The sequence below is a fragment of the Macaca nemestrina genome (assembly GCF_043159975.1).
Source record: "Macaca nemestrina isolate mMacNem1 chromosome 15 unlocalized genomic scaffold, mMacNem.hap1 SUPER_15_unloc_1, whole genome shotgun sequence".
In the NCBI taxonomy this organism is placed as follows: Eukaryota; Metazoa; Chordata; class Mammalia; order Primates; family Cercopithecidae; genus Macaca; species Macaca nemestrina.
The window spans coordinates 110,456-132,767 of record NW_027257580.1 but is presented as its reverse complement, the minus strand read 5'-3'; the positions used below and the strand labels follow the sequence as shown (position 1 = coordinate 132,767).

General features: G+C 46.7%; 1 protein-coding gene across 40 annotated transcripts in view; it reads left to right on the top strand.

The window, feature by feature from the left end:
* The window catches only part of LOC139361190 (disco-interacting protein 2 homolog C-like), a 193,857-nt gene that overhangs the window by 151,731 nt on the left and 19,814 nt on the right, over positions 1-22,312 (top strand). For 28 of the 40 annotated variants that reach the window (XM_071089666.1, XM_071089692.1, XM_071089673.1 and 25 more), the window contains one exon: positions 21,308-22,311. The exons of 4 other annotated variants lie outside the window; for them this stretch is intronic. In XM_071089666.1, coding sequence (XP_070945767.1) covers positions 21,308-21,507 — 200 coding nt within the window. In that variant the 3' untranslated portion in view covers positions 21,508-22,311. Of the gene's footprint in view, positions 1-1,299; positions 2,658-6,097; positions 6,314-7,604; positions 7,664-8,874; positions 9,012-21,307; position 22,312 lie in introns of those variants that run through there. 8 more of the 40 variants (XR_011618759.1, XR_011618758.1, XM_071089701.1 and 5 more) reach the window with 8 other exon arrangements.

Genomic DNA, 22,312 nt, shown 5'->3' with positions numbered 1-22,312 from the left:
CCAGAACACAGTTGTATTTGAAATCCTTCACATGCTGCAGTCTCTTCAAAGAGGACTACAAGTCATCTCTAATAACGTTGTAAAATTAATTTTTTATTAAATGCCATGGCTTTTTTTTTTTTTTTTTTTTGTGGGGTAGGGCCAGTGTGTGACAGTAAAACAACAGACGCAGTGACACAGCTGGTGGGTGTTGGCTCTGGGCCCCAGTTGGGCAGTTGTATGAAAAGAAACCGAAAAGTCTCTACAGTGGTATGAACCGAAACACCTGGATTATGTGTTTTCATGTATTTGACATAAATGCACACATTTGTACGCTAAACGCACATTTTTCTATATGTAATAAAATTCACACCTTTAAATAGTTAACATATATTTTATTTTAGGACCTCCCCCACGATGTGAGGACTAATAGCCACCCCCTCTCCCCCCCGAATATTAAGAGCCACATCGCAGGGCGGTGAGGCACCCCTCGCGAGGTGGGGACTAATCGCCACCCCCTCTCCCCCTCTGGCTATTAGGAGTCACCTCGCAGGGGGGTGAGGCACCCCCACAAGGTGGGGACTAATAGCCACCCCTTCTCCTCCCGCTGGCTATTAGGGGCCATGGTGGACTCACAGCCTGTTTATGATATTGTGAGTAATATCATCTCCCTCTCTGGAAATTATGAACTCTTTCACAGATGGGTGTATACCCTCAGTGTGTACACCGTCAGAGGGTGTACACCCGTCTGTATTGGGAGTAATATCCTCTTCCTCCCTGAATGTTAAGAAGAATATCCCAGGACTGTTTGTACTCCCTGCATTATTGGGTGTCATATCTTCCTCTCCCACGTGGAAATTAGAAACAATATCACTGGGGGCATGTACACCTTCTGTAATATTTAAAGTAATATCATCCCCTTCCCTCCAGGATCATGGGAACAATATCCCTGGGGAGTGTACACTTTCTGCCATATATGTCATAATATCATCCCTCCCGCCTTGAAACATTATGAAGGACCATCTCACACGGGGTGTACAACCCTTGGTGCGATATTGGGAATGCAATTATTCTCTTTTCCCCCGGCATATTTGGAAAAATATCAGAGTGAGTGTACCCCTCCTGCCATATGAGGATTACTATCCTCTTCTTCCTTTCTGGATATTAGAAAGAATATCACACGTGGGTTTGCACTTTCTTCGATATCTGGAGTCATGTCATCCTCTCTTGTTTTGAATGGCAAGAACAGTGCCTTGGGGGGGATGTACACACCCTGTCATATTGGGAGTAATATTGCACTCTCCCCTCCTTGATAATTAGGAACAACATCCCATGCTCTCTGTCCCTGGATATTAAGAACAACATCACAGGTAGGTGTACACCCCCTGCGGTATTAGGAGTAATATGATTAATTATTAAACATCCATGATCGATATTAACAATTATCAATGATACTATTAATAGGATACTGTTATGGATAATTATTTTAAATATATGATTATGCATGCTTAAAATAATTGCTAATATTGTTATTTTATTACCAGCATCACTTAATATTGATTTAAGTAACAATTGCTGATATCATTATTTTATTAGTAGTGATATTACTACTGATTATTAATGCTAATCGTTAACATTTTTAACTATTTTACTATCTTTATTGTGATTATTAATGTCGATGATTACTCTTAATTTTTCTTATATTTATTAATATTAATAATTAATAGACTTGTTCCTGATATCCAGCGGGGAGGGGATGATATCACTCCCAATATCGAAGAAAGTGTACACCCCACTATGATGTTATTCCTAACAGCCAGGGGGTAGAGGATGACATTATTGAAACTATGGCAGTGGGTGTACCTCCCTTCGGTCGTCTTGTTCCTTATATCCTGGGTGGGAGAGGATGATACAACTCCCAATATCGAAGGGGGCGTAGACCTCCCCCGTGATATTGTCCCTAACATCCAAAGGTGGAGAGGATGATATTTCTTCTGATTTTACAGGGGGTGTACACCACCCCTATGATATGGTTCCTAATATCCAGGGGGCGAGAGGATGATATTAGTCTCCATATTGCAGGAGGTGTACACTCCCTAGTGATATTGTTCCTAGTATCCAGGGAGGGAGAGGACGATATCACTCCCAGTATCGCAGGGGGTGTACACCTCCTTGTGATATGGTTCCCTATATCCTGGGAGGGAGACGATGATACTAGTGGCAAAATCGCAGAGGGTGTACACACCCACTGTGATATTGTTCCAAATATCCAGAGGGAGAGAAAATGATATGACTCCCAATATCACAGGGGGTGTACATCCTCCTGTGATATTGTTTCTTATATTCAGGGGGAGAGGATGATATTACTCCCAATATCGCAGAGGTTGTACACACCTCCTGCGATATTGTTCCTAATATCCCGAAGGGGAGAGCATATTACTCTCAATATGGCAGTGGGTGGTACACCTCCATTGTAATATTGTTCTTAATATCCATGATGGGAGAGGATATGACTCCCAATATCGCAAGAAATGTACGGCCGCCTGTGATAGAGTTCCTAACATCTAGGTGGGGAGAGGATGATATTACTGCCCATATCGCAAGAGTTGTAAAACCCCTTCGATATTTTGCATACAGTCCTGAGGGGAGAGGATATTATTCCCGATAGCGGAGAAGGTATACACCACCCTGTGACACTATGCTTAATATCCGCATTGGGAGACGATGACGTTACACCCAATATCACAGGGGATGTACACCCACCCTGGGATATTGTTCCTTATATTGAGAGGGGGAGAAGATGCTATTGCTCCCAGTGACGCAGGGGCTGTGGCTGTACACCCCTCCTGTGATATTGTTCTTAATATCCTAGGGAAGAGAGGATGGTACTACACCCAATATCTCATGGGCTGTACGGTGTCCGCTCAGAGATGTGTGGGGCTCTCTTACACAAGTAACTCCTTCTCTAACTTTAGCCACATGCTGGTCATCCAGGGGCCTCCTAAAATCCAGGAGTATAAAAACCAGTGGAATTTCTGAGAACCAAAGATGGCGCATGGCTCTGGTTGGGCTGCCACAGGCAGTTTTGTGAAAAGACAGAGATGTATTTCTCATAGTCCTGGAGTCTGGAGGTCCAAGGTCAAGGTGGGTTCAGGACTGGCTCCTCCTAAGGCATCTCTCCTTGACTGTCAGATGGCATCTTCTCTTGTGTCCTCGTGCGGTTGTCCCTCAATAGATGTCTGTGTCCTGATCTCTTCTTACAAGGGCATCAGTTCTAATGACTTCGTTACCTTAATCACCTCTTTAAAAGGCCTATCTCCACATACAGACACATTCTGAGGTCCTTGGTTAGGACTACAACCTGGGAATATTGGGGTATGCAATTAAACCTGAAGCAGATGGGGTCTTATAACCTGTGTCACCCAAGCTCATGCCAGAGCCCCATGAGGAAGCCCCAGGTCCCCCCTTTGATATGGTTTAGCTGTGTCCCCACCAAAATCCCGTCTTAAATTCTCATGTGTTGTGGGAGGATGGAAGTGATAATTTGACAGCAGAGAAGACAGTTGCTGCCAGGGAGGGGAGAGGGGACTCCAGACCTCCGAAGGTTGGAGGGTCCCAGGCCCTGGGCAGAGCAGGCAGCCCCACCCCTGTGACACCCCTGAGGATGGCTCAGGAGTCGGAAAAGGTGGAATCATATGTAGAGGCTGGTTGGGGAGATAGGAAGTTGTTGAATGAGTTTTTAAATGTTTCCATCAAAATTCTTACTGCACCCTTGGTGTTGGTGGGGACCAGTGGCTTCTCCATGTGCCTGGCTTCTTCCTGGCTCTGACTCTGGGAGCCTGGCCTGGCCTAGGGCTGCTGGTTGGATTCATTGCTGGCAGCAGGTAGAAGGTGGAGGAGGGAGAGGAGCTGTCCTCAGTCCTCTCTTACTCATGCCTGTCCACGTTAGCAGCCCCTCCCCAGGCATCCCTTGCCCATAATCTGGGGAGTGCTATTCTCACTTCCCTTGGGCCCTGCCCACCGATCTCCAAAGAATCCCGTCAGTGACTCCTTTTAATCACCTCTTTGCCTGTGACAAAGTCTTCTGGGACCTCCTGACTGATACAAGGGGAAGCCTGGCTATCTGTGCAACTTGTAAAAGTGAAGTGAGTCATTCACACTGGCATGTATCTACAAGTCACACAGCTTTGCAACTGGAGTGACTTTAAGCTCATCTAACCAAACCTTCCATGACAGATGAGGACACCCAGAATCATAGGATAGAAGTGACTTGCTCCCATCTGGGTCCGCCACGCTGAGACTCAAGCGCAGAGTCTAGCAAAGCACACTTCGTCCTCCCTTAGAAGGAAGATCCTACCCGCACGGCTTACCTCCAGCTACCCTAGGTCCCCCCACTCTCCCTTAGAGGGAAGTTCCTGCCAGCATGGCTCACCTCTACCTACTCTAGGTCTCCCCCACCCTCCCTTAGAAGGAAGGTCCTGCCAGTATGGCTCACCTCCACGTACCCTAGGTCTCCCCACCCTCCCTTAGAAGGAAGGTCCTGCCAGCATGGCTCACCTCCACCTACTCTGGGTTTCTCCCAACCTCCCTTAGAAGGAAGGTCTTAGAAGGCAGCACGGTTCACCCTCTCCTAACCTAGGTCTCCCCCACCCTCAGAGGGGAGTCTTTGGGTCAGTCACAAGACTACTCCGGACATCTGTAAGAACAAATGGTTTCCAGCACAGTCCTTTCCTGGGGTCTGCATTTTCCCTCTGGGATGCTTGGAAGTTGAAGGGGTCAGGCAATTCAAGTTCTCCCTGGTATCTCAGGGGCCACTGACACACAGGAAAATGTGCTGCTCTGCTCGCTGTTTGACTTTGATGGATGCAAATTTGTTCTAAATGAGCCTGACATTCATTAGCATGTAAACATATGTTACTGGTGGCGGCTCGCAGGGCCACATGCTGATGGATTTTATGGGCTGCCCCCGCCGGACATCACCAGGCTGCCTGGGTCTGTGCTGCTTCTGGCTGGGTCTGTGCTGCTTCTGGCTAAGGCTCCAGATGTTTTGGTGCACTGTGAAGTAGACATTTTCGCTACAGGGTTATGTTTTTTTCCAAAAAAGAAACACAGACAAATCTGTGAAAAGAACTTGAGTTTATGCGCCGATCTACTGGAAGGAGACTCTTAGAATGTCAGCTGCTCAGTGTCTGCTTTGACTCCCGGGCAGTTCTCTCTGTCCTGTGGCTCAGATTCTATGGGGCTGAATTATACATTTGATTCCAGTTCTGCTCAATATTTCCCCACAAGTAGTGCTGTGGATGCGACTGATGCCTTTAGAGATATCTGCAGCAGGAACAGTGCAGAGAATACAACACACCATGCTAAAATATTTTGAGCTGAAAGCAATTAAGAAGCGCTCTGGCCTTCCCTCTAGTTTCTGAAAAGCACACAACATAATCATATTATACAAAGACAAAAGTGCCCTTTCTCCCCTCTCTGCCAGAAAGGACGCAGCTCAATCTCTGTAGACAACTTCAGACCCTTATTCAGGAAACAGCACCAGAGGAATTTACACAAAAATCTATCATTTATTGGCCTTCCCACAATTTGTTGCCCCCAATGACCCAAAGTCCTTTTACTTTGTCTTGGCACTTCTAGAAACATTTATTATCCTTGTTGAAGATGTTATATAAAAGAAAGGTCTGAGCTGTCTCTTTGAGATTCCCTCATTCCCTGTGTATCTCTCATGTATATATGAAATATACATGCTAATAAACCTCCGCTTGCTTTTTTGGGGGTTCATCTGTCTTTTGTTATAGGAACCCCAACCAATGAAGCTAAGATGGGTGGAAGAAAAGATTACATTTTTCTCCCCTGTAGTAGCATTATTCTAGCAATAGCATTATTATTATTTTTTTTTTTTGGTAGATTTCTGTTGAATACACACACACACACACACACACACACACACACACACACACACACACACACAGAGCAATGTAAAAAGAAAGAAGTGTGGGGAGTTCTGATGAAATTTTAGGTCCCAGAGATACCTAAATATGTTGAGAAGTTGTCTTTAAACATTGATTTTTTTCCCACATTTATTCTCATATTTTTGATATTTTTTTCTTCTGAGATACCATTTCTAGATTGTTTTCTCTACATTTCCTTGCAAGTCCGAGAGAGTATGCTGGTTAGTAGTGTGTCCAATGCACTACCTCTGTCCTTGTCAGTAAAGAAATGTAGAAATTGAGAGGGATGTGAGAGTCACGCTACACAGAGATGGAAACACAGATAGGAGGTAAGTAAAAACACGTGAAAACCCAGCATTTCTGGAACTCTCACCTACTCCTGTGCCGATATTCATCCTTCAGCTCTGCCTCCGTTCTTCCTTTCTTTTCTCATGCTATGGGGTCTGCTTTGGAGACGTTATCTACTTTCATTCTTCCAAAGTCAAGCTTCTAGCTTTGGTTGGAACTGCAGACCCATTTACTCATTCAGCAAATACTTTCTAAGCACATGGATAGTCACTGAGAATACCGTGGTTCACCAACATGACCGTGGCCCCTGCTCTCACGAACCTGCAGCCTGATGGGGAGAATGGGCACTAATAAGACAATCACTCTAATGGGTTTCTGATGAAGAATTCAGGAAAGCACACCAAAGAAAGGGAAGCGGGGTTCTCTAAATTTATGCTGTAAAAGAATCTGGCGTATCTTGGGATGAGAGGTAGAAAACCGATGCATTCTGGAAGGTATGATCCCCTTGCAGTCTGGAGAGAAGTAGAGGTTGATTGTTGAGGGCGGTGGAGTGTAGGGACACCACGGTCTAAACAGAGATGGGGGTGCTGCAGAATGCCTCTTGCAGCAGGAAACAGGCACGTGCAAGGAAGTAAGCACGGGAGAAAGTGGCACAAGACAAGAATGAAGGAAGGCAGGCAGGGGCTGGGAGATGATGGTAGATGCTTTATTCTCTTAATAACAGCAATAGGATGCTGTTGAAAGCACTTGAGGGAGGTGGGGAAGTGGGTATGACATGTTTTGTGTTTGTAAAATTATCACATTGTCTTACCAAACTATACTCCCTATTTTTTAAATTTTACTTTAAGTTCTTGGATACATGTGCAGGTCTATTACATAGGTATACATGTGCCATGGTGGTTTGCTGCCCCTGTCAACCCATCATCTAGGTTTTAAGCCCTGCATGCATGAGGTATTTGTCCTAATGCTCTCCCTCCTCTTGCCTCCAACCCCCAACAGGCCCCCGTGTGTGTCGTTCCCCTCCCCGTGTCCATGTGATCTCATTGTTCAACTCCCACTTATGAGTGAGAGCATGTGGTGTTTGGTTTTCTGTTCCTCTTTTAGTTTAGTTTGCTGAGAATGATGGCTTCCAGCTTCATCCATGTCCCTGCAAAGGACAGGAACCCATTCTTTTTTATGGTTGCATAGTATTCCGTGGTATATACGTGCCACATTTTGTGTATCCAGTGTATCATTGATGGGCACGAGATATCCTCTTAACATGTGATCCAGCTATTGCACTGTTCAGTATTTATCCAAAGGAGTTGAAAACTTGTGTTCACAGAAAAACCTGCACACGGACATTTATAGAAGCTTTAATCATAATTGCTAATTTTATTGCAGCTTTATTCATAATTGCTCAAACTTGGAGGCAACGAAGAAACCAAAATGTTCTTCACTAGGTGAGTGGATAAATAACCTGTGATATATCCAAACAATGGCATATTCTTCAGCACTGAAAGGAAGTGAGCTGTCAAGCCATGAAAAGACACTTAGGAACTTTAAACATGCACGGCTACACAAAAGAGACCCATCAGAAAAGACTAAAGGACATTCAGAAAAAGGCCAGACTATGGAGTGAAACTATCCGTGGTTCCCAGGTGTTGGGAAGAGGGAGAGATGATGAGGTGGAACATGGAAATTTTTAGGATTTTAGTGCAACTGCTCTGTACGATGCTATCATGGTGGATACATGTCATGACACCTTTGTTCAAACCCATAGAACCAGCACCAAGACGGAGCCCTCATGTAAACTGTGGACTCTGGGTGACAATATGTCAACGTCGGTTCTTCAATTGTTACAAACGCTCCCTCTGGGCAGGAGAGTTTTTAGTGGGGGAGGCTGTGCACGTGGGGGAAGGGAAGGCATATAGAAGGACTCTCTGCACCTTTCCCTCAATTTTTCTGTGAAGGTGAAACTGCCTAAAAGATAGTGTATTTTTTAAAAATAAAGGAAAAAAAGGAAACAAAAAGTCCTCACGAAAATCAAATGAGAAAATGATCACACTGGGTGCTTCAGGTCAAAATGGAAGAACAGGGGCTGTATTTACCATCCCACCTGATGACTTTTTCCTCACTGCTTTTCAGCATTTTTTTGGAGTCTAGTCAGTGCAATAAGGCAAGTTAAAATATATAAAATGCACCCTTATTAGAAAAGATTTAAAACTATCTGGATCTGCAGGTGACGTGATCACCTGTGTGGAAAATCTCCTGAAATCACAAAAAGCCACTAAAACTAATAATAATAAATTACTTACTAATAAGTGAGTTTGGAAAGCTTGCAAGATACAAGCTAAACACATAAGCAATATCTCTTTATACACTGGCAAAGAAATAATTGGAAATGGAAATTTACAAAGCAATATTATAGCACATCAAAACATGAAATACCTCAGACTAAATCTGACAAAAGATGTGTAAGATCTATACACTGAAAAGCAGGCAGTGATGTTGAAATAAATTAAAGAACTAAATAAATGAAGTGATATATTGTGTCCATGGATCAGCAGGCTCAATATTGTTAAGATGTCAGTTCTGCGCTTGTGGATCAGAGGTTTAATGCAATTCCAATCAAAATCACAGCATGATTTTTATTTTTATTTTTATTTTTCAGTAGAAATGAACTAGCGGATTCCAAAATGTGTCTGGAAATTTAAAGAACCCAACAGAGCTAAGACAACTTGGAATAAAACGGTGGAGGACTTACCTGAACTACCAAGATAGTGTGGTATTGGTATAATAAGAGAAAACTGGGTTAATGAAACCTCCTAGAGGGTCTAGTAATAATCTCACAAACATGTTACATATACGTAGTAGATTTTTGAATAAAGGTTCAAAGACATCAAATTAGAGAAAGGACGATAATGATAGAAGGATTAAATACCGTAGGCCAAAAAGAGAAAAAAGAGCTCCTGTTAAATATCTTCACATTGTTGTCACTCATGCAATTCAATTCACATTTTGTGTGTCTAAAAGTTGAGCAGACTTCTTCATTCTCTTTCCCCAATTCACTCCACAGAGATGCTGATGTCTTTCAGTGGAACTTGGAAGTTTGCTCTTCTTCTTAAAATGACTCTCTTAGATACTGTTTATGCAAGAAGTTGTGGGACTGTAACTTACAAATACTGTTCTAAACCTTGGAATCACACGTTCCCCTTTTTCTCTACTTATCGTTTCTAGTAAGTTTCCCATTTCCTCTTTCTCCTTCATATTTACACTGCATTCCTTTTAGTTCAGGCTTTTGTTACCCCACTTGATCTCTTGATGTGGTCACCTGAATGCCCTTCGTGTCCCAGCCTCCTGGAATCCTTCCTTCATGACCCTGCAGAACTGCCCTCCAGACCCGCAGGTGTGACCCGGAATCAAGGATCTCAAAGCCGAGTGGGATCTGAGAGGCTATCTAGACCAATCCTCCATTACAGACGTAAACCTTTTGATGACTTCACTTCAGAGCCCAAAATATTTGCACTGCAGGCAGAATCACCTAAATCACTTAATGTGATGTTCAGTCTTCCCGTGGTATCTTCCTCTCTGCATCTCCCTACTTTCGGTCAGCCATTTCTCACTCATGACACCGAACCCTTCATTCACATCACATTATTGTTCTTCTCCACACACACACACACACACTTGTTTTCTGCCTGGGTTTTTTGTTATATTATTCCCTCTGCTGGAACTACCATTTTCCAAGATCTGACTACAGAATTTTAACGTATTCCTCAGAATGACTCACATATCACATATTCGACCAAATGGCTGCAGATTCTGTCACCTCCTCTCTTGTCCTATGGCAACATGGAGAATCTTCTTCTCTTAGCCAATAGGATTTATCATGGTCCTTCTTTATCTTAACAATAGTTTAGCAGGACTGAGAACTGGGAAGTAGATTTTTCTCCCAGGGGTGAGCACTGTCTTAGTTTAGCAGATCTCCCTGGGTCTCCACTCTGGTTGTAGAAAAGCAGCCCATAGGGCATGGTGGGGAGGAGAAGAAGGGGAATTAAGCTGTGGTGCATGAAGATGGACAGTTGTGACCCGTACTCCGGGGTTGGGAGTTGAGGCCACTAGGAAGGAGAAGCTGTAAGGATGAAGACGAGGCATAAAAAGTGATGCAGGCCGGGTACGGTGACTCATGCCTGTAATCCCAACACTTTGGGAAGCCAACGTGGATGGATCACGAGGTCAAGAGTTCAAGACCAGTCTGACCAATATTGTGAAACCCTGTCTCTACCAAAAATACAAAAATTAGCTCGGTGTGGTGGCACATACCTGTAGTCCAGCTACGCGGGAGGCTGAGGCAGGAGAATCACTTGAACCCAGGAGATGGAGGTTGCAGTGAGCCAAGATCATGACACTGCACTCCAGCCTGAGTGACAGAGCGAGACTCCATCTCAGAGAAAAGAAGTGATGCATAGTAACAAGACTGCCCGAGGAGAAAAGGAAATCAGCAACCTTCTCCAGGGTGGGATAGCTGAAGACCCTTTAAGAACAAAGGTGTCTACTTTCCTTCTTAGGATGCTCTATCGTGATTTAATGAACCCCTCACAATCTACTGTATTCAGTATTTGGCATGAGTCAATTTAGGGGAATTCTAGAAAACATAGCTGGCTGTTATCAGGTTAATGTAGATTGGGAGGAAGGGAAAAACCCCAGGAGCCACGTAGGAAGGACAATACGTGAAAACAGAAGAAACTTGGAGTCAGTTCACCCTTCAAACAAAATCCAGTTTCCAGAAGACATTGTGAGGGCTGCTGGGTCTTCCTCACCTGCAGATGGGGGATTCCAGATACTTATACTTGAATCTCACAGGATGGGGTGATCACCACCTGCTCTCAAATGGGATGAGTTACAATATCTTCTATCGGGAGGCAGTAAATAAGAGGTTAGGTACACGTCTGTAGTCATCACAATTCTGTCAAGATTGCTATTTTTACTTCCATGTCATAGATGGAGAGCATGATGCTTGTGGAAATGATTTGCTCAGGGTCTCACCATCAAAAGTGGCAGAGGAAAGATTCCAACATGTTTTAAAAGCTGCAAACTGAGCCGACTCCCATCCATGCTGTCATACCGACTGAGATTTCAATCCTCCTGAAGGCAGGAAACTTATTCCATTTGCTTTTATACTCTCCATAACACTAATGAGCAAGTTTTGCTCAAAGTAACACGGAATATTTTGCTGACTCAAGGGGTAAGAGAAGAGACTTAAATGACACCATCACAAGTCAACATTCAAGGAACAGAGACATTTAGCATTAGCTGTCTCAGTCAAATCAACAAACATGCACATTTATCCTTTACATGGGAGTAAGACAGCAAACACAATTGAAAAAATGAGCCAAGTGTAAAAAAAATGTGTCACAAAGGGATGGATTTAGACAGGAGAGCAGTGAAGTAGGTTATAAAATGGTCAGCATAATCCATTTTAATGAATTATTAGCTGAAACATGCAAAGCATTTAGGATTTCTGGGAGAAGTGTACAAACACACCAAATGTTTGTCCGACATTTTCTTCACTGCTTCTGTCTTTCCACAGGGCTAGAGATGATGTTGACCAACGGCCTTGGGAGGAGAGGTTGCAGCTGAGCCCACACCCTCTCAAACTCCTTCAGACTGTTTGTTTTTGTAGACTACTTTACCATTAACAACAAATCCTAAGATTTAATCAGTACAGCAGTCATTGGCCAGAGTTCAAATTTCTGATTTGAAGGAATCTGCACTCTGCCTGCCAGGATCGACTATTAATGGCTTCGTCCAGAGAGGAGCTATGTCTTTGCTCACTACAGAACAGTATTGAGGCTTCGAAAGGGGTATTTTGCTGGTCACCTCCTGGTCATCCTTCTGCTCACCAAGAGCAGATACTGTTCTCAGCCCCTTACATTTACAAGGTCGTTTAATTCTCACATAGCCCTTTCAGATAGATGCGACTATTACCCCCCTTTTACAGAGGAGGAAACCGAGAGGCAGAGGACATAGGTGAATTGTCCCAGATCACAGAGCTGGCTATGGAGCTGGGACTTGCACCCGGCCAGCCTGGCTCCAGAGTTCACTGCCCTCCTCCTGTACAGCACGTGTGACCTGCAGTAATCACCGCCCAAACAGGCAGGCACTGCGGATAGCCAAGCACACCTCTTCCGACTTCAGCACGGAGGAAGGTTCGTTTTCATTCTGGTGTTCAGCTCAGTTAGGACTGTTTTTATCACAAGGACGCACAACCCAGAAAGCTCAGTCACGTGCCGTTGCCTTCTACGGTCATGGTTTTCTACTTTTTGGCCCCATTTTCCTGAGGACTTGGCCTGCTGGGACGTGAATGATGCGTTACTACTGTAGAGACAGAGGTTCAGGTCTAGTGGCACAAACAGCGACAGACCCCATGAAAATGCGGGCGCGGCCCCTCCATCCCAACAGCCTGGATGGCTGCTCCATTCTGCTCCCATCACACACGTCCCCACCCAGCCACGCCCCTTCTCCTTTTCCCTACTGGATTCATCAAATCAAACCTCACTGTCCTTGGCAAATGTACAATTAATTTACTTACTGCCCAGAACAAAAGCGCACTTCCAGTTAACATGACACCCCTGCTGTAATAGAACAGCCTTAATTCAGACATGATGCAGGAGGGCCGTCCTGGAATCGGCAGCTGTTTTCTGGGGAAAGCCTCTGTCCCACCTGAGTCCCACCTGAGCCCGACACTTGTGCCACACTATCCCCATGGTGTCTGAAAGCTCCATGAAGACAGGGTCACTCTGACCCCTTCACACCCACAACGCCAAAGAGGAGCAGGTGTTCAGGAAAAGTCTCCTGCTAGTGCTGAAGACAGGAATACTTCCTCGTGGTGCCCAGAATGTCAGGAGAAAACAAAGCACCATGTGGACACCTTCCAGGTGAATTTTGGAACGACTGTACCGCATGCCAGTCATCCTTTTACAGAACAAAACCAATACCGGAAAACATGTGTCGCCCGCAGAGAGATGGTCCGTTTGACGGCTTACAAACACACCTACGTTACACTGAATTTGCCTCAAGCCACCGTCTCTGTGCTAATGTAAAAAGTCTCCATAATTAACTACTAGCCTTTTTCATCTGGTGCTTTTTAACAAGCAAGACAGTCCTGTAACACTCAGGCATTGTTGAAAACGTCAAATGGAAGCCTAGAAACCTCTTCCGTGCAGCTTCACTGCAAAGTATTTTGACGTGAGCCAAATCGTGCTATTCCTACATCTCCACAGGAAACTCAAGGCTTCATCAAGGAAATGCAGCATGATTTCTGCTAGGCACAGAAATTGTTGGGGGGGGGGCATGAGGTTGAGGGAACATTACATAGAAACCAACCCCGATAATCACCTGCATGAGAGCCACACTGGCCGGCAAGCCCCGGTCGGCTCAGTCTCCGCACAATCACAGGCGTGAGTCCTGGAGGGCAGACACCTGGCACTGCTGACCACCCCAAGGTCGTGGCCTCTGCCACTTCTCTGCTGCCCATCAGTTCCAAGCTTCTGGCAACACCGCCTGCTGCCCCCACTGCCTCATCGACTCTTCGTGAAAAGCAAATGTTGCCAGGATAGCTTATGAGTACATTTGCCAGGAAAGCAGCTCCGATTGACGCTGAAACCCCCTTCTCACACCCCTGGCAGCTCCCTTGCCCCCGATGTGCACATGCTTGCAGCTCTGACCTTGCTCAGTGTCCACACAGGCTCTGTCCCCTGGAGAGCCAAAGGCAGACTCAATGTTGAGTCAGAAATACACAAAGAGGGTGACGATTACGAACTGCCTGCCCCCCAAAACACAGGTTGAAATCCTCACCCTCAATGTGATGTGATGCTGTCAGGAGGTCTTTGGGAGGTGATGAGTTCCTCAGGCTGGAGACCCTTAAATGGGATTTGTGCCTCACAAAGGGGTCCAGCAAATCCCTCACCCTCCCATTGTATCAGGGCCAGAGAGAAGGTATGTGCCAACCAGGAAGGAGCCCACACCAGAACCCACCCAATAGCACCCTGATCCTGCCTTCCAGCCTCTAGAACTGTGAGAAACAAATTCCTGTTGTTCATAAGCCACTCAGTCAATGGTGTTTCGTTACAGCAGCCTGAGCTGCCTGAGATGACGATGCTCACCGTCCTAAAGAAAAGGCTACTCCCCTCTCCCAGAACGAGGGGTTTAATTAAAATCCCTGTCTCTCCTCGCGGCCACCACAGATCTCACTTCCCCACCCCAAAAGCCAGCAGTTGCTAGGATTAAAGGAAAATGAGGATTGTTTTAGACCAGCCCCTCCATATCGGTCTGAAGCCTGTAACTTTGCCCACTTCCACGGTGGCCGTGTCACTGCATTGCCCATGTCAGCTCTGTGTCTGCACCGGGTCCCAGGCTCTGCACAGACTCCTCTAGCTGGCCATCCAGCACAGCCATTTCCCCTTCTGCATTGCAGGCTGTCCTTTGATATCGAACTCCCACCTTTCTGCAACCCAAGGCCTTCCGATCCAGACATTCGGGGTAAGCTCAGCCATGTACTGGAGTCGTTGACTCAGGTAACCCAGGCCCAAGACGTTGGCACCAACCGTCTACTGGCTGTGGGATCTGCATAGCTACTAGCTGCCCCAGCCACACCAGGGCCCGGGAGGGGAGGCAGAGGAACCTGTGAAGCTGCCAACAGCCATATGGGAACAGGGGCCCCTGGAAGGAGGAGGATGCTATGGCAGGAAATTCAGAGACAGAAACAAAGAGCCGCAGGGCTGGACAGGTCATGGCCAAAGCCTACACTGCTGAATTTTCCAGGTTTCTGAACTCAATCGCTGACCCACACAGCACATGTTTCCTGAGTGCTGACCCCACGTGGCATTGGATACGGCAATAAAGCAGGACTCCCACCTCCCCCTTCCCCAACACATACACAGGGCCTCCGTCCTGGCGGGAAATCAGGCCTGGGCGCCCAGCTGGCACAGCGAGCCTGGGAAGGGGGCCGTTTCAGACGGACAGTGGGTGCAGCCTTGCCAAAGCCCAGCAGTCACCTGCACTGCCACAGCCAGGCTCAGTCCAGATCAGCCGCACAGAAACCTGACCCGCTCAAGGGCACGGCTAAGCTCATCAGGGACAGACACCGTCTCCTGCTCATCTCCAACACTTTCTCTGCATGTCTAGTTACACACGGACAACGCAGTCTCAGAAGCACATCAGGCCTCCCCCTGCTCCTCTCTGTGGTACCACTGATGGGGAGGGGCCGGTATGGCCGCGAGGTCGCATACCCACAGCCATACCACGCAGGCCTTCGACGATTATTTCTGCCAAAGAACCCTACTGCGGCTTGGAGCACACCATGGTGGGCGGGAAGCTCCACCCGGAGAAACAGCCATGCTTCTCCCCAGAGCCAACGGAGGGCACCCCCGACCCTGCATTCAGCAGATTACTTACATTCTGGAAAACATCTGGGTTAATGGGGAACAGTAAAATGAAAAGGTCACACTAGAAAGGTTAGAAGGCTGTGTGAAGTCTCAGGAGGTCCAAAGGTTTCTTAACCAAGACTGCTGCGGTCAACGAGCTTACAGGAAAAGTTTCCACACGGGCCTTCAACAAGCAACACTCAGCAGGGAGGAGCCACGTTCTGCGCAGAACCTCAGAACCAGAACATCGGACACCACAAAGTCACATCAGAGCCAACAGCAACTGAAATACAGCGCTCTCCTAAGATGTGTGCGTCACCTGCAGAAAGTCACCACACATTAAGATGGGGGAAGAAAAGGATAAGGTTAGAAACAAATTTGAAGTAATTTCTGCATACGTAAAATTTCTACTTCCACTGGTTTTCTTTCTGGGAGTAACAACTTTTACATGAGATGCACATCCCCGTTGGAAGGAGTTTGGGTTTTCTGTGGGCAGAGTCAAGGGCTCTCCAAGAAATGTGAACTTTTTCTCACTCACTGAGCCGCGTGCCCTGAGGCCGTCCTGGCCTGCCTGAGCACCTCCCTGGCTCTGCCTCCAGCCAGCTCCTTCCAGCACTCACCCCGCTGCTCCCAGAGCCTGCACTGGCCCAGGATCTCCTCTTCTGCTGCTGTCAATGTTCCACTTTAGGGCAAATAAGTTGGAAACTAGAAAGTTATAAAACCCCTTGACTTTTTAAAAATTTGTCTTCTCAGAAAACAATACTAATTCTACTTCCATGGTTTAATATGTTGCCCCCATCTGCATGTTCATGGATATGTGTTTTTATATATTTTTTTTAAATCAGTACTTCTAAAAGTATGCACTGTTGCTACATTCAGTTCAATTACATTTGATGTAAGAAGTTTTAATTTCAGTGAATTCAGGCACTCAAAATTTAAGCCCTCTGACATCTATTAATCAAATGGGAAAATGACAGGTAGATATTACAAAAATCAAGAGAAGTGTTTAATGTAAATCCTGCACTTTCAAATACTTCCACAAATGTAATGTATACATTAGTACATCACCTTGAGCATTTTCACAACTCTTTGCACTCAAATTCCATTCTTAACTTTTATAGATAAATCGACATCCATATGTGATTTTAAGCAGCTCAAACATCAGCTCTTAAAAACAACCAGAAATGCTGCGGGCAAATCCCACCAAGCAGCAAATAACGGAACTGCACCCAACAACCCAGGTACCTCCCCTGAGGCATCTGGAACTTGAGCATTACAAGCAGCCTTTGGTTTCTGAGGCACCCGAGAGTGGGGACTCCCAACTCCCCAAGTCTAAGAAGGCCTCAGCGATAAGGAAAACTGGTCAAAAAGTCATCCCTGCCGGCTCCCTGCCACGGGCTCCTCCCTGCCCGCCCTCAGCCACGTGCTTACAAGGTCTCACTTCCTCTCTGTCCCGCAAAGCCTGACTCCTGATTCCAGTCCTGCCGCTTACTGAGATGTGGCCATGGACGTCAACTGCACCTGTAAGGGGAGAAGCCTGTCAGGATACAGGATCCTGGCCATCCTGGCAGCGCTCAAGCTGATACTGTAACTTTGTAGTGAGTTACTTAATGCAAAGGTTTAACTTTGAAAAATTTAGATATGTGTATTCTAAAAGGGAAATTCTGAACGTAGAACACAGGCCACACCCTCACACTGATGTTGTCTGGCCAGCACTCTTTTGTTTGCCTTTTCAATAGACGTTTTTAAAAGCAGTTTTCCGTTCATAGCAAAATCAAGAGGAAAGTACAGAGAGTCCTCACATATCCTTTCCCAGCACAGGCACAGCCTCCATCATTCTCCTGCCCTCACCAGACCAGCATGTCTCTACGACCGACAGACCCGCATCAACACGGCACCACCACCCACAGTTCACAGCTCACACGAGGACTCGGCCTGCTGCTGCTCACTCTGTGGGTTTCACAGACGTGGAACGGCATGGATCCCCCATGAAAGCCCCACCTGGAGTTGCTGCCCCACCCTACACACCCCCTATGCTCCTCCCATTCATCTCTCCCCTCCCCAACCCCTGACAGCCGCTGATTGTTTGACTGTCTCCACAGCTTTGCCTTTTCCAGACTGTGCTGTAGTTGGACTCAGACAGCAGGCAGCCTTTCCAGATTGGAGTCTCACTTAGCAACATGCGTTTAAGATCCTTCTGTGTCTTTTCATGGCTTAGGGGTCCAGTTCTTTTTAGTGCTGAATAATATCCCAGTATCTGACATACCACAGTTTATCCATTCACCTACTGAAGGGCATCTTGGTTGCTTTCTAGTTTTGGCAATTATAAAGCTGCTGTCAACGTCTGTGTGCACATTTCCGCATGGAAGTAAACTTTCAGCTCCTCCGAGTAAACGTCCAGGACTGTGATTGCTCCTGTGGTCGGAGAGCTAAGTTCCACGGAAAACCGCCACGCTGCCTCCCACAGGAGCTGCCCCACTTCCCCCAGCGATGAGTGAGGGTCCTGATGCCCACACACCCACCAGCACGTGGTGGTGTCGGAGTTCAGGTTTTGGCCAGGCCGATGGGTGCACAGTGACGCCTCGCCCTATGACATAAGACGCGGGTCATGTTTCCACGTGTAGATTTGCCATCTGTGTATCTTCTTTGTTGGGATATCTGTCCAGGTCTTTCGTCCATTTTTAATCAGGTTGTTCATTTTCTTGTTGAGTTTTGAGAGTTCCTTGCACGGTTTGGATAACAGCCTTTATCAGATAAGTCTTTTACAGATGCGTTCTCCCCGTCTGTGGCCTCCCCTCTCATGTCCCTGAGACACTGTTTTTTATTTTAAAAAACACCTCAGACAGAAAATGGACCTTCCAGCCCACCACGTTCTCAGTTTGGCCGTGGTCACCACCCTCCCAGCCCTGGTTCCCACCTTTTCACGATCTGCTGGTCCTATGGGCATCAACCCATACCAAGTCCCTAACATATCTCCAATGATGGCAACGTCAAAGCCGGCAGTTTGCAGGTAGGAAGGAGCCGATGGAGGCCGGAGCAGAATGTGAAGGCCAGCGGATTCATCCCTCGGGGACCGGCAGGCCTCTCAGATATCCCCCGGGTCACCTCCCAAATGAAGTACCTGCTTTGGCCGTGGGCAGGAAGCAGGACCTGGCCCAGATCTCAGCATATTTGACCTGGCACGGCATTTACTGGTGAGCCTCCATAACCGGAAACTCTACTCTCTGGGGAGAATACATTTTCATTATCAAGGCTTTTAGGCTTTTAATTAAGAAACCAAAGAGCAGTGACTGGAGTGAGGATGCAGGGACTCTGGGTGACCCACACGCTCGTTTCCACCTGGCACAAAGGACCCTGGAGTGAGGGTACAGTGCCTGCTCTGAGTCACCAGCACACTCATCATTTCTACATAAAGAACCCTGTGAGTCTGTCCCAGGACTTTTTAGCCTAGATCTAAAAATTCGCAGCTCAGGAAACCTTCATCATTTTAGGAACCTGAGGGGTGGGCCAGGGGGATCTCACAGATTGTGGTGCTGTCTATGGGGTCATCAAAGTGCAGCTGGGGCTTCCCGCAAGCACTTCAGGGAGGCCGTGCACTGGCCCGAGGCTGATTCCGCCTCCTATCCTCGGTTGTCATGCCCAGCCGTGAGGGGAGCCCCCCACTTCAGGAGCGGTCCCTGGCTCCAGGCCCTAACGTCCATGTCCAGGCCCCTGGTAGGGCAGCTTCTACCCCAGGGAGGCTGGGACTGGAGACAGCCTGGAGCTCTAGGCAATCCTGGCAACCACATGCTTCCCGAAGTGGCTGCAGACAAACTCCTACTTCCAAAACCTGGCACGGGCTGTGTGAGGCCTGGAACGCGGGAGGCGCGATTACCCTCTCATGGTTATCAAGTCACGTCATAGTCTCTTAGACCTATGTGTGACTAGAAGTATACACATTATGGAAGTGTATATAAATGTGAATACAGACACGCTTATTTTCCTTTTATATACCTTACATATATGTGTACACGTGCATATGTATAAAACATGGAAGAAAAAACCATACTTAAGATTTCAAATCTCAGTCGCAAAGGTCTCAGAAGCAAATTATTATTCTTAAATTCTAAACAAAGATGTAACATTTTACATTCTTACAAAACGTTCTCTATTAGCATTTTATTTTAAAAACTAAGAATGCATTGCACTCTCTCAATTTTGATTTTTAACTCAGCTCACAAAGGCCCCTGTACAAAGGCCTCCGTACCGCAGCAAGGATGGCGGTGGTCACACCTGTGGCCATTTATCCTCTCTACATCTAGCTCCTCTCCCTGAGGCAACACACCTCCGAAGTCACAGCCTGGCCTCCCAACTCTCCCCCGTCGCGGGCTTCTTGGCATGTTGCTCTGCTGCACACACCTCAGCAAATACTGCTGATTAGCCAGAATCGCCCAGAAATCTCTTAACCTTGATTCTGGCTGCTTTTGTAATTTGTAATATCTGTACTTCTGGTGTGATTTGAGAAACAACAAATTTTAAAATTAGAGAAGATGTGGTTTTTATTCTCTCCTTTCTACTTGCAACCTTGAAAATTCAAGTAGCAGCAAGGGTTTGTTGAGAGTAACTTCCACCAAAGAGAACCTATTACAAAGGTACTACAGAGTGTCAAATAACCACATAGATGTAAAATAGAGATGCAGACACAGATATAAAATCCAATGGTTAAACCAAATTGAGAAATGCTTGCCAGTTTGATAGGACTTCTAAAACTTGACATAAATGTTGGCTGAGGGATACAAGATGTTATGAGATGAGTGAGATGCTTGGCCTAGAACCACAGGCTCTCTCCTCTTTACAGCAGAAAATCCGTAAGGAAGTCAAATCTGAAAGAACCAGGTACCGTTGAACGGCATACTCAGCCATCCTTCCCCATTCCTGGGCCAGCTGCGGTGAGTGCAGCCAGTCGTTCACCAACAACCATCATCCATCCTCCAGGCCATGGCTACACTTTACTCCCAGGCTCCCTGCCATTATGTAGATTAGGTAAATCACGGCCACTCTCACCTTAAGCCTCCCCCGCCAGCATGGCAATCACCCATTCCCAACCACGGCAAGGACAGCCGTGTCCCTGGGAACGCAGAGCAGGGGTCGGGAAGAAACCTGGATCCCTAAATACCTCATGGAGCAGTCACCAGCCTGGAACATCCTCCCTGACGGCTTTGCAAGACAGAAAAACTCCTTGGTTCCTCAAGCTACAATACTGCAGAGTCTCAGGTCACAGCATCCTTACCTACCCTCGTCAGGAACCGTTCATGCTCATCAAGACATGAGAACAAAACTGCAGTGGCACAGTCACACTCGACGCAGACCACCTGCTGCTCACATTCATCGTATTAACACCAAAAAGCCACCGTGGTGGATATCCTGGATATGGACAATCGGCGGCTTTTTGCTGGAGATGTGCTTTGTGCATTTATCGCACGACCATCTTGGTGTCAGGAGGGGCTGTGCAAATGGCAGCTGTGCAGGTCACAGGGAGTCTCAACTCGCTCGACTCTCAGCCAGCTCCCACTATCAGTGCCCGCAGAGTCCTCTCCTCCGGGAGCACGTGCTTGGACGCCACAGTAGCCTGTGGATCCACACAACAGCACTGTGTGCCCCAGGAGCTTAGAAAGTACCACTGCATCAATGCCTCCACAGGTGAGGCCGGGGGCAGAAGCCAACCTCAAGCAGTTACGGTCCTCCGTGGGGCTGGCATCCAGGCAGGAAGGCGGCTCAGCGGCTCTCCTCTCACTGTGGAACTTCCTAGGTCCCCACATGAACAGAACCTAAATAACACGCAACGAACAACAGGAACGAGAACACGACCAACAGCTTCTGAGATGAGCAAGCTGGGCTGATCATGAGACACCTGACGGGGACGGTGCCAGAGCCCCTCCCAGTGACCTGTGAGGACGGCGCTGCCAGCATCTCCCTAAAACCAGCCCAAGTCAAGTTAGACTTGAGGCTTTCCAGGAGTGGGTAGATCCATTCAATCCTACAGTCTGAACCTTCCAGGCCGTGTCTCTTGGCCCTCATCTCACATATGGGAACCCGGACGCTGCACCATAAACGCAGCCCCAAGCCCTCGTTCCTTCTTCAACACCACACACCAGTACAGTGAACACTTAGGATCTGGGCATTCACATAAAATACTGCTTAACTAAAACTTCTGATTTAGAACATGTTTAATTCCTACTCACAGAGCTCAAAGTGTTCTGTCCTAGGAGGCGGTAGCTGTAACTAAGCATGAGAGAAGAAGGGATCAGAGTGGTGCCAAGTATTAAATATTCCTCTAAATCTATTCACCAGGTCGCCATGCTATTGTCACCTGCTTCATTTTCTGTCCTTAAAAGACAAAATAGTTACTTTTCAAAATAGACAACCTGTTTTACTGATGCTTAGCTATAAAGTAGCGAGCTACGTATCCAAAAGGGAGATATGGGAAAACAGAAAATGTCCACAAGCGATCGGGGTGGGGGGGCAGTTGCAGCAGCACCTGGCTCTGTTGCGCTGTGAGCCAGCCACGTGGGCTGGACAGCTCACTTAGCCACTGAAATTACATCATCTAAGATTTTGTTGCAGTTACTTTGATAAATTCTCCCTCTTGCTATGAAGAGTAAGGTTTGTTTTTTTTGTTTTTGTTTTTGTTTTTTTTTTTTGACT